The sequence below is a fragment of the Nelumbo lutea genome, chromosome 2 (assembly GCF_056320005.1).
Source record: "Nelumbo lutea isolate HS-2025 chromosome 2, American lotus-T2T, whole genome shotgun sequence".
Classification (NCBI taxonomy): domain Eukaryota; kingdom Viridiplantae; phylum Streptophyta; class Magnoliopsida; order Proteales; family Nelumbonaceae; genus Nelumbo; species Nelumbo lutea.
This window is the reverse complement of record NC_142685.1, coordinates 8875249-8888087: the sequence shown is the minus strand read 5'-3', so window position 1 is coordinate 8888087 and position 12839 is coordinate 8875249. Positions and strand designations below refer to the sequence as shown.

Genomic DNA, 12839 nt, shown 5'->3' with positions numbered 1-12839 from the left:
CAATGGAGGAAGCTAACCAAACCTGTAAAAACAGTCCTTCAACCTGAAGAGTAATCTTCCTAGGTATCTCTTCTGCTTTAACTCCATTTAATAGTAGAGCAGCAGATCTTAAATCTCCCCAGAACTCCCCCACCAAACGAGCTCCACATAACAAAGCAATGGAGAGAGGGAAGACAGAAAGGGAGAAGAGGTGAGAGAGATTGGAGAGCAACAACATAATTGGCAGGACCAGTTCTCATTAATATATATAGGGCGATAAAAATAAAAGATAAAAAGACATCTGTGCCCTTGCGGCACATACTAAATTAAATATTAACTATTCTTACACCATCAAAGTTTTGCTTAATAACACCTTCTTCAGGGGGCCTCCATTCCACCACAGGCTTATCTCTAGCAACAGAACTTTTGTCAACCAGCTCCTAATTCCTCCAAATATCATCAAAGGAGCTACAATTGGTTGGTGGATCTTTTTTTTTCCCCAGGTAAAAAACAAAATGGTGGATCAATGCAACTACAATTGGTGTTCCATTTTATGACTTATGAACAAGCCTAATAGGCACGTTTTTTCCTTGTATCCCGTATCAATGTTTCTTTTTGTTACCATTTTTGGCATCAAGTCTATGCTATATTACTCAATCCAAGCCATTTTGTTCAACTTCTTTCACACCTATATATTTATCCTTGAAATTTGCACGTAGTTTTGGAGATTGGAAAACGCTACATGAAATTTATTTATTTATTTATTTGCAGGTGGAGGATATGTAATTTCTCCTGTGAACCAAGGAAACCAATCAGTTGTGAAGCACATGCTTTCCATTGACTGGAAATTCTGGAAGTCCTATGTGAATACATCATCTGCAAGATCTATAACCATCCAAATGCTTGAGAGAGTTGCAGGTACTATTCTTCTCCTTATTCTTCTTTTAGTGGTGAAGCATAATTCAACTATTCGCTCTTTCAAGCTTTTTGGACTAGGAAACATCATGGCTTTAAATGAATTGCATCGTTCTTTGTGCCTGCAGCACTGAGGGAGTTTTTCCAAGCCAAAGAAGGAAATTGCCCCTCTGAATTCTTATCAGGAGAGCTGACACGAGATATTGGATTGTCTCGGAGTCTAAAGGAGGATATCAAGGTTGAAATCCAAACCCCAATGAAGAGCAGGAGGGGTGAAAATGATGATTCTATGGTAGAAAAGGTGGAAAAGCAGTTCCCAAAACCTGCAAGCCTTATAGAACTTGATGATGTAGCTGATGAATTCTTTGATGTTCCTGAACCATCAGAATATGACCTATCAGATACTGGCTGGCCTGCTGATGAGAGTCAAGATATGCACCCTCAGGTACTTAGTAGGGTAATCTGGTGTTTTGTTGTGTTTCAATGAGACAAAGTATTAATTTTCTGAAGAATGGATCCTTGACTCATGTCAGATCTCAATTAATCTTTACCTATAAATTAGTCTGAATCAACAATATTCTTTGATTCTTCCAATGGAAATTGAATTTGGAGCTGGCTCTGATACATTTCAATTTCTGAGTTAAATGACCTTTTACTCTTTGAGTTGGGGGAAAGGAGGGAAAGATATAAGTTATGGGCTCAACTGAAGTGATTTGTACCTCTGAGATCTTACTATTTCCATCTGATATGTACCTTGAAGTATAAGTAGAACTGAAAGGAATTTTCTTTTCATAAGTGATAAAAGAAATGTATATATTATATGTGTAAATGTACAAATCAAAGGTCTATATCCTAAGATATATGCAGTATACTTCCTCTAAAACCAAAACATTGCCAACTACAGAGAAAAAGCCCTATACTTAAAGGAATTGAACTCATTGAGAATAAGAGTCCAATCAAGAAATTTTCAAAATGATGCTATGATTATTTCATAAAATAAGACTTGTATTACAGGTGGAGAGTGAGCTATTCTTGTTGCCTATCTTGGACTCATGCAGTGAATATGCATCTGAAATGGTTCAATCTTTCTGCCTCAAAGGTTTTCTGGCCTTAAACTTATATCATTTGGATATGACCCTAAGGTTCAGATATATGGAAGTTACTGTACATAGTGACTAATACACCAAATCATCCAAAAATAAGTCTTGGAATTGGTAGTTACAGTCATCTAGTTAATCAATCTTTTACCAAGAAGACCATGGATTGATCATCAATTCCCATCCCCTTTTGTATATTTTACTCGTATTTCATATGTATTCTACTTTTAGGGAATTTCGGTACTTGTTTCTACTTCTCTATTCTGATACTACTCTTCTATCAATGGGAATTCCAGGATTTATGCCATCCTAAATTATCTACAGCTACATGTTTTGTGAAGAAGTTGCATGATCTAGCAGGTGAGTCTCACTAGACTAACCAATGTTGATTGATCTTCATGGGGGATAACATGTCTTTATCTATTTCTATATGATGACTTTTTGTCATCAGGGTAGCAGGGTGGCATGTGCTTTCTATATCATCTGGATCATAATATCTGAAATGACTTAATCCTTTTGCGTGCTACAGTTCAGAAGAGGGGCTACATAGACTTGCAAGAGACGACAAGGGAAGACAACATACCATGCTGCTATGGAGACACTCTTCCAAAAGATCCATGTTGTAATTTGGCTTGCAGTTGGACCACACCTGATCCTTCAACATTTCTAATACGTGGAGATAATTATCTGATAGACAATCAAAAGGTACAGTTATTCTGCTAGCTTGGAAGCTGAAATTTGCAAAAGGTATTTCAAGATTGAAAAGAATACAAATTAGTTTCTTTTTGATATAGATCTGCTTGTGTATAGTGAGAAATCCAAAGAAATCACAGTTATTTAACAATGCCTTTCACCTGTCATAATTATTATGTTTTGGTTTGTATTTCATATATTTTTAATATGTTTGTTATCTTTCCGCCAGATCAAAGCAAAAGGAACCTTGATGCAAATGGTTGCTGCAGATTGGCTCAGATCTGACAAGCGAGAAGATGATCTTGGTGGACGTCCTGGGAGCATTGTTCAGGTTGATCTATTACATTTTTCATTTTATGAGCCAAGGCTCTGTTGTATCTAAGTTATATGCATGCAACATACACATGCATGCACATAATGTTATAATATGTATTGAAAGAAAATCTTATAACTGAAGTTTTGGAATTCTGCAGAAGTATGCCCAAAAGGGTGGTCCAGAATTCTTCTTCATTGTAAACATACAGGTAAAGATCTTTTTTATGTTCTTATTCTCATGGGATCCTCAAATGTTGGAACATTTACCACATTTTTTATGAACCAGGTTCCAGGTATGACTACATATAGTCTCGCATTGTATTACATGTTAAGCACTCCTTTGGAGGACAGCCCCCTACTAGAGAGCTTTGTCAAAGGAGATGATACTTACAGGAATTCAAGGTTTAAGCTCATACCATACATTTCCAAGGTTAGTATATGGAGTAATGGATGTTGTCAAGTTTTTTTCTTAAACCCTCAAAGCATAATTTAATGAAACTAAACTTTCATTTTGTCTCACATTTATTGCCCAAAAGTAGCACTGACATTGTTCTCAAAATGTCTGCACACAAATTTCTATCAGCCTTTCTTTTTTTGATAAATCTCTCTCTCTCTCTCTCTCTCGTGCTCATTGTTGGAAAATGAGTATCTAACTAGATGTTCGGTGGAAAGGGGAGTACCAACAAAGAGTAAAAGGAGGACTTGGAAGATTGAAAAAACCCAAAAAACCGGAAGACCTTTCTTTTTCCAAAGATGATATAAGGATTATTGCACATATTTATGATATCTTTCTCAAAACCTTGATTAAAGGCAAGGACAACAGAGAGAAATGAGAAGAGACATCTGCTGGAATGATCAGCTCAAGAACCCAGCCAGTTTCTTCTGTCTTCTTCTTCTTCTTTTGTTTTTTTTTTTTTTTGGCTGTTGTGTGTTATATACAGGAAAAAGTACATATGAGGGTCTACCAAAGCCACCCCTGGAAATTTTAGCTAGCTCCATTGGAATTTGACTCTTCTCTATCCCATCTCTCTTTATACCTGCTAATGCCATCTCAGAACTCTGCTGCCTGGTTTCCTTTTCTGTAAGTGTGTCTCAGCCACAATATATTCACTCAAAATCTGTCTGACTTAATGTCTTAAATGAGTGCTCTAATGTGCCATTGGGAGAGGGTACTTGTTCCTTCAATTCCACTGATGACTAGCATTTGGGTTCCTTCAATCCATAGGTTATGCATGTGCCTTGCAATTACTATTTTTACTACTTCCCAAGCTGCTCAAGCCTTGTCTATGCTAATTGAGTTCCAATTGATGTGACTGTTGAAAACATGATGTGTGCATTCTATCTCTAGTTCTATACAAGCAATAGATGTGTTTCCTAGAAATCAAGTGAACTGAAGCTTTTCTTTTTTTATTGATGAAGTCAACTTAAGTACCCATATTTACTTTGGTGATTGGCCAACTACGAGGGTTCCAAATAAGTTGGAAGTCCCTCCTTCTAGCTGATTACTTATGAAAACCTCAGTTTCTGGTTGAAAAAAGTTGGAAGTCCCTCCTTCTAGCTGACTACTTATTGTGGCTTTTATGACTATTGCACATAGGTTGGGCCCTGTATAATTACAAATGATGTTATTCCTGTTTAGCCATAAAGTTTAAAGAAGAAAAGTCATTTTCCCCAATATATCATCTATCCTGTGGAACATTCTGCTGTTCAAACTCAAGTCTACCAATCTGATATTGAGTAACTCTCTCCTGGTCATTAGGGTGTGGGAAGCAAGGCTTGATTAACCAATTTGTCTGGCAAGTAGTTTTGCATGGATATAGACATGGGAATTGGAATCCAATGTGTGTCCATGAGTCTGACTCAGCAAGATGAGAAAATGTGGACTTGTCTTTGGAAAAATGTATACTATTAAAATAATTCATATATTTTGAATTCTAACATTATATACCTACAAAAATTGTTACCTTTGTTGGTGACATTTGACAAAAAAATGAATTCATCTTGTAGATTAGCTTGTTCATTTATGTCAAATAAGCTAGGAGATAAAAAGGAAATGTTATGTAGAAGTGCCCTCAAGAATCCATAGAGTGTTGGACTTAGACGCATGTCAAACATGACATGTTGTCCACTTAGGTGGATCCATGCAATACTGTTGACAAGGTCACATTACCAAAACATATTGCAAATGTCCTCTAGCTTGGTTCCAGAAATTGAACGTTTGGATTTGAAGTTGCAACCTCTACTTCTCTAAAGACTTTTATTTGAAGGTCAATCTTGAATGTGAATCCAAAGGAACCATCTAATTTTAAGGGGGCATTTTATCTTCCAGAACCCAGATATTCTTTAAGAACTTAAGGGTGCATTGGGGGGGAGGGGTAGTAACTGCTGTTTTCCCTGCTAGTTGAGAAGAGGGACATGGACTGGTTTCTAGTCCACGGTTTTTTTTATCAGCAAAAGAGAATTTAGCTTTTTATTTAACTGAAAAACATATTACAGTTTCTTTATCTACTCTACACTCCAGAATATTACAATGTACAAATAAACCCAGATTATGTAGATTAACATCCCACTGTTGTGATACAGCCAGCTACAATTTAGTGCAAAATAGAGTAGGTCTATCAACTCCCTGTTTTGCTAGAGTATCTGCCAGTCCATTCCCTGTCTTTTTAACCCATCCAAAAGTAGAGTTAAATATCTTAGCAAGAGAATTGATCTCCCTGAATGCAAATCTGTATTTCCATGGTGCTGAGTTTACTTGCTCATCCCAAGCAATGACCAGAAGTGAGTCCTCCTCCACCTCCAATTCTCTGGCTTCTAATTGTTCTGCTAATTTCAGGTCTTTTTAGGAGTGATATTGTCTCTGCCTGAACCGAGTCTCCATGCCCAATTGGTCCTGAGAACAAAGCCACAATTTCCGCATTGTGATTCCAGAACACTCCCCCAATTCCTGCTCTCCTGGGGTTTCCTAGGGAGCTTCCGTCAAAGTTCAGCTTCAATTTATGTGATTTTGGAGGTTTCCAAGCCATCTTAGTAATCTCTTTGTGTGTTCCCATTTGTGTCACTTCCTTCCATTTTCTCATTAGATCATTTATTGAAATATCTTTGAATATGTCAATACTTTTTACCCAGTGTGCAGATCTGATTTTGATTGTTTCAATTACTTCCCTTTTTGACCTACTCTTCTCATTGAAAATCCTTTGATTTCTTTCTTCCTAGATGGTCCAAACTACAGCTGCTCTTGTTACCTTCCATAAGCATTTCGCCCTTTTTCTATAGCCACATGGAGTTAGAGTTGAATTAGCTAACCACATCTTGTGGGGGTTCCCATCTGCAGCCAAAGAGTGAGGAAAAGTAGTCCCAAATGTAAGATACAAAAGAGTAAGAGATTATTAGATGAGGTAAGGTCTCACCACTAGCCAAACAAAGGATACAAACATGAGGAGAGAGGCACTTAACTAGCTTTCTTTTCTGTAGCAAATCACATGTATTAACCTTTCCAAGGATCACTTCCCAGCACAAGATTTTCACTTTAGGAGGGATTGGCTTGCACCAAATTTCTCTTACTGGGAAAGTCTCCCCCAATGGATCTGAATGGGTAAGGGTGTTGAAAAAGGAGGCACAAGAGAAGTGTCCATCCGGGGATGGAGACCAAACTCTCCTGTCCATAGAATTTTGATCCAAGAAGATTTGTTCCAAATTTGAAAGAAGAACTAGGGATTCACATTCGTTGTCCTTCAAACCCCTTCTAAAGCCAAAATCCCAATTTAAACCAACCTCTGAGAGTAATCCAAACCTGGCAACAAGATCAGTCTTATAGTCTGACAAAGTATAGAGAGAAGGGAACTGTTGTTTAAGGGGTGAGTCCCCCAGCCAAAGGTCTTCCCAAAAAGGGACTTTGTTTCCACACCCCACACCATACCAAATATAATTAAGGAAAGAAGGAAGTACCTAAAAAATTGCTTTCCAAGGGGAAAAAGAAGTTGCTTGAGGTGCTAGTTTTGCATCCCAGCCATTATCCGCTACACCATGGATGCTTTCACTGACCTTGTGCCATAACCTTTCATTTTCTAGGGGAAATCTCCAAAGCCATTTTCCAAGAGAGTCGTATTCCTCTTAACCAGATTTCTTACGCAAAGTCCCCCTTGGTCCTTGCCTTTATATACCTGTTCCCACTTTAGTTGATGGTCTTTTTTTTCATCTCCCAGTTCCCACAAAAAGTTTCTCATTATTTTTTCTAATTGCTTTGCAATTTTTACTAGGACTCCAAAGGTGGGTAGGTTGGCTAGAGTGGATCTAATCAAAGTGATTCTTCCCCCAATGGAAATGTAGTTCCTCTTCCACATGGCTAGCTTCCTAGAAAATCTTTCTATTATGGGTTTCCAAAACCTGTCCGTTCTCAGGTCCCCCCCTCCCCAAAGGCATTTTCAGATAATCTAGGGGCCAATCTTTTACCTCACAACCTAGTATTCGCGCTAACATGTTAGTTTCTTCCTCTTCCAAGTTTACTTTTGCCACACAACTCTTTTCCCAATTGACTTTTAGGCTTGAGACCAAGGTTCAAAATATCGATACACCCGATACGTCGGTAGGGGCGTATCAGGCCATATCGGTACTTTGTTTTATACTTTTTTTTTTCAAAACTGGTTCTGGGGGGCGGTTTAAGGCTCCTCCACCCCCTGAACCGGTCAGAACCGGGGAGCTCTCAAAACGATACATATCAGCCGATACGGGCCGATACGTGTTGATACTTTGAACCTTGCTTGAGACTTTGAAAATGATCTACTAGGACCTTCAAGTCTCTTAAGTTGGATTATGAGCAGTCCTCGCAAAATATGATTATGTCATCCACAAACTGCAAGTGGGTTACCACAACCTGATTTCTTCTTACCCTCCACCCTTTAAACTGGTTTTCAAGTTAACCTTTATAATCAGCCTACTTAGCACCACCACAACCAGGGTGAAAAGGAAGGGGGAATGGGATCTCCTTGCCTTAGCCCTCTTTTTGCTGGGAAAAAATCTTTTCCCACACCATAGCTTAGAATGGAGAAATCCATTTTTTCCATCTTCCGCCCAACCCAACCTTCTCTAGTAAACCTAGGAGAAAGGACCAATCCACCATATCATAGGCTCTCTAGATCTAATTTACAAATTAATCCTTTGCCTCCTTGTTTTTCCTTTCTGCTACACATTCATTTGCCACAAGAGTCTGATCAATTATTTGTCTCCCTTCCACAAAGGCTCCCTGATTTTGAGAGGTTACCTAGGGCAAGATTCTCTTAAAACGTCCCGCTAGGACTTTAGCAATGATTTTGTACAAGCTACCCACCAGGCTTATTAGCCTATTATCCTTCAGAGATTTGGCATCTTTTTTCTTGGGCACTACGGCTTTGAAGGTTGCATTTACTCCTGGTGAAATCTTCCCTTTGATGTGGAACTCATGAAGACTTCCATCAAATCAAATTTTATTATTTCCCAACAATCCTGGAAAAAAAAAAGGCATTGAGAATCCATCAGGTCTAGGGGCTTTGGATCTCTCCATTGAGAAAATTACCTCATGAACCTCTTCCACATTGAAGTGCCTTTCTAGGAGGGCTACTGTCTCTTCCGATGCTCTAGACCAATTCAGATCCTCCAACTCCACGATTCTTTCACCTACAGTGGCAAACCGTGATTTAAAATGACCCACAAAGGTCTTTGTAATTTTTTCCTCTGAAGTTATCATCCAGCCTTCATATTCAACACTAGAAATTTGATTTTTCCTTCTTCGTGAAAAAATTGTGTTCCCACCACCCTCTAAGAGCCACTTACATCTCGATTTTTGTCTCAATGAAATATCCTCCTTTCTCAGAATCTCCTCTAATTCCACCTTTAGGCACCATCTTTTTGATCTTTCCTCCTCAGTACACACTCTCTGTGCTTCCTTACAATCTAACTCCTCTATCCCTTTAGCAATTAATTCCTTTTTTCTTCAATTCTTCCTTATTCCAATCCTTAATCCTTTCTTTCAACCTCTTTAATTTTTTCATGAATCTCACCCCTCTGTTGTTGGCATTGATCCCATCTTCCATCCACCACTCCTTTATTTGTTCAATGAATTTTGGGACTTCCAACCACATGCTTTCAAATCTAAAAGGAGTGGGACCCCCAAAAGAGTGCTCTTGGCTAAGAGAATAGAAACCTATCCAGCTTTGAACAAACTTGGTTTTCCTGAAAGTTGGACCAGGTAAAAGAGGCTTGCAAAAGGTGGGGTTCTTTTAGCTCTAGAGACCATACGACAGCATTAAACCTCCTCATACCAGTAGTTATCGTCTGGTTTGGGTTATTTGTTTCATTTGTATATCTTATGACATTGAAATCTTCCCCCAAACACCAAGGTCCCTCCCACAGTCCCTTAATTGCTGCAAGTTCCTCCCAAAACAAGTCCCTTTCTCTATATGAGTTAGGGTCATAAACATTTGTTAATACCCATTCACTTCCATCCCTTACTGTCTTGGCTTTTATTGATACTGAATACAGCCCAATTAATTCTTCTACACATTTCACTTCCTCATTCCTCCAAATTGTGAGAATGCCACCAGAAGCACCCCAAGAAGGGGCAAAAGACCAGCTCAACCCTCTGGCCTCTGCTATTCCAAATGCTTCTTATCCACCTTCTATCTAAATTTGAGAGTTGAGTTTCTTGAATCATTACAATCTCCGGTTTCCCTTTCCTTAATACATTTCGTATAACTCTCCTCTTTTTAGCACTACCTAATCCCCTCACATTCCAGCATAAATACTTCATTTCACTTATCTTTGTAAGCCCCTTCTACTTCCAGCTTCTAGTCGCATCCTTTCTTCTCCCTCTTCTTGCTTTCAGCCTTGTCATAATACACCCCACAAACTAACTTTTCCACTTCACTCAATTTTCTCTTCCTTTTTTTTATCTACACATCCTTCCTTCTTAAGAGTTTTGTCTCCTCCTTTAATGTTGTGATTGAGGGAATTCCTGCAGTTTATCTGAACATCAAGGCAAAGAGTATAATTGGTTTCCCAGTTATAAATCCAAATATTGATGTTTCCCTCTTCCCTACTGCTCACTGAAGCCTTTCATTAAGGTGTCACAGTTTTTAAGTATGCTTCTACAGGCCCATAAACCAAGGTGTTTTCTATTCAATTAACTAAACATGTGCTTATTTATTTATTTATTTATTTTGCAAACTAGACCAAATGCATTTATTAATAATAAAATAGCACAAAGATGGTACAGGTTATCAGTGATCCAAATGAAACCCAACCCTATATGTACTTAATGTCAAGAGGAAAATGGTGTCAAATATTCTTTGCCACCTCAGGGAATGAAAAATGATAAGCCAAGTTTCCATCTTTGATGCACAATAGTATAGATGACGACCATAGATCCTATAAATCTCATATATCCTATGAGAACATATAGCACGTAGAAGGGTGCATTCCATAAACTTGAACCAACCTCATTTCTGTGCTCCGAAGATCCTACTTCCCATGTAGGACCATGCTTTTTGTACATGAGTGCACGCACAGATCATAGACTCACACAGACGTTCACAGCTCACCATTCTTTTTATTAATATGAGCTATATGGAACCAATTTTTGAAAAACGAATCTAGAATATGCACAAATCAGCTTTTATTTATTTATTTGTTTTGTTTCTCTTAGGGACCATGGATAGTAAAGCAAAGTGTTGGAAAGAAAGCATGCCTGGTGGGTCAAGCACTTGAGATAAACTATTTTCGTGGAAACAACTACTTGGAGGTAAATCCATAATATCCATTGTAAAAGTAGACCATGTGGGATGCTACTAATGACCAAACGGTTGCTTCCCTTGTGTGCCTTTTGGACATTTTGATGCTTTTAGTCTGGACCATTCATTAGAGGGCCATTGCTTGGTGCAGTGGTAAACTCCAAGGCTGACAAGTCTAAGAATGTGGGATTGAATCTGAGAACAACCACTTTATGCAAGAAAGAAAAAAGTAAAGATTATGTCTGTATTCATTCTACCCTGCCTGAAATCCAAGATTGCTGGGACCATCATTGTGTAATAGAATTTGGACCATTTATTGAATAATGTTAAGTGGAATTATGTTTTGGGGTAATTGTTATTTGCATTGGATTCTACTTTTTCCCATACAGCAGTACGGTTGTCTATGGTGGATATTTACAAGATGTGCCGCCATTGTGTAAATAAATAAGGGATTGTCATGTTACATATACTAACTTTTCTTCGTAACTAAAATTTTCAGCTTGGAATTGATATCGGGTCATCAACAGTGGCAAGAGGAGTGGTCAATCTTGTCCTTGGATACCTCAACAATCTAGTAATAGAAATGGCATTTTTGATACAGGTGAAATGGCTATACATTCATAATCATTCATATTTAGTAATTATCATTTGTAAATTCAGTATTAGGAAAATACTCTTACACTGTAAGCACCACATTCATGGCCAATGTGAAAACCATTAAATACCTGGATAGCTATATATGGGTGTCATGTCATGTGAAGCTTGTTACTGTAAACCCTGTTTCCAACATCCTGACCATCCATGGCAAGTATATATGTGTAAATAAAATGCATTTCTCTCCACACAGGAATTTGAAGTCTTGGGGAAAAACACTAAATTTTCTCTGTAATCAAATGATTCTTGTGGGATGGAAATCTTAGACATGGCAACTTAGCATCCTAAGGAATTTGGCATGTTAGTCATATTCTCTGCTCATGTGGAAAGTTTCGATCTAATTTCCAAAAGTTTGTATTAGATTTGATATTCAATATGGTTTTGAATAGGGGCAGAATCCAAGATATGTTGGGTTTTGGAGCTTTGGTAGACTGAGGCCATGTTTCAATCCAAATTGCCTGTAACCACTTCTTTATCCACCTTACTAGAAGATGGAGAAGAGGTTAGGGAAAGAATCTATTATTTTCTCATTTACAAACTTCTCCCCACCATTATCATTGTCCATCATCTGCCACATCCAAAGTTCCCAGCAGTGGCTATTGCACAGATCTTCCGTTCCTCTTAATCTCAGTAAACATCTTCTGTTAAAGAATGAATTGGTCAAATATGTTCTAACCTTCTGGGCTCATCCTTTTTTTTCCAGTCCACCTTTGTCCTTTCAGAACCTTCATGTTAGACTGTGTCACTCCCCACTATTGCATTTATTTGTCTTTGTTTCACATGGATGAAGCATCTTGCAACCTTAAGTTAGTCCACTTAACTTTCCCTCGGCGGGGCGGGGAAGAGGGAGACTGCAACTAACCATACATTTTGCATGAGAGGTTGCTCGTTCAGTCACTTGTTAACCCTGTTGCCACTCATGCAGGCCAACACACAAGAGGAGCTACCAGAAGTCCTCCTTGGAACATGCCGTCTCAATCATCTGGATGCATCCAAATCAGTTGTAGTGAAACTGTGAAACCATGATTTTCACCCCGATAGTTACACTTGTACTAAGGAATAGCAGTAGTCAAGAGGTAACTTGCATGTATTTTTTGAAGGTGCTAACTGGCTCAGTTGGTAAGTTCTCTAGCTGGTTGTAGCAGGGACTTAGGATCTAATTCCGCCTTCACCAGGGATGAGGGGTTATGGTTTCGGGGGATGGGCTACCCCCTGTGTTAGCCCTATGGAACAAAAGAAAAAATGCATTATTTTTTCATTCATTCAATCACATCGGCAGTGATTTATGGTGCCATTCATATTCTTGTGGTGGGACCAATATTTGTAAAAATAATCCCTCGTGATTGGAGTCCATTCTTCATTTTATCACATGTAATTGTTCAATGTATATAATTTTATAATATTGATAATTATTGTCAGATAA

The 12839-nt window shown here is 38.3% G+C and overlaps 1 protein-coding gene across 2 annotated transcripts in view; it reads left to right on the top strand.

Annotated features, from left to right (window-relative positions):
• LOC148868430 (protein ENHANCED DISEASE RESISTANCE 2-like) overlaps positions 1-12839 on the top strand; it is a 31287-nt gene extending 18448 nt beyond the window's left edge. Inside the window, exons 12-21 of one of the 2 annotated variants that reach the window (XM_088972690.1) lie at positions 751-897; positions 1023-1339; positions 2288-2351; positions 2521-2696; positions 2914-3015; positions 3158-3208; positions 3286-3429; positions 10678-10773; positions 11262-11363; positions 12342-12839. In XM_088972690.1, coding sequence (XP_088828816.1) covers positions 751-897; positions 1023-1339; positions 2288-2351; positions 2521-2696; positions 2914-3015; positions 3158-3208; positions 3286-3429; positions 10678-10773; positions 11262-11363; positions 12342-12434 — 1292 coding nt within the window. In that variant the 3' untranslated portion in view covers positions 12435-12839. The remainder of the gene's footprint in view (positions 1-750; positions 898-1022; positions 1340-2287; positions 2352-2520; positions 2697-2913; positions 3016-3157; positions 3209-3285; positions 3430-10677; positions 10774-11261; positions 11364-12341) is intronic. The other variant, XM_088972691.1, reaches the window with a different exon arrangement.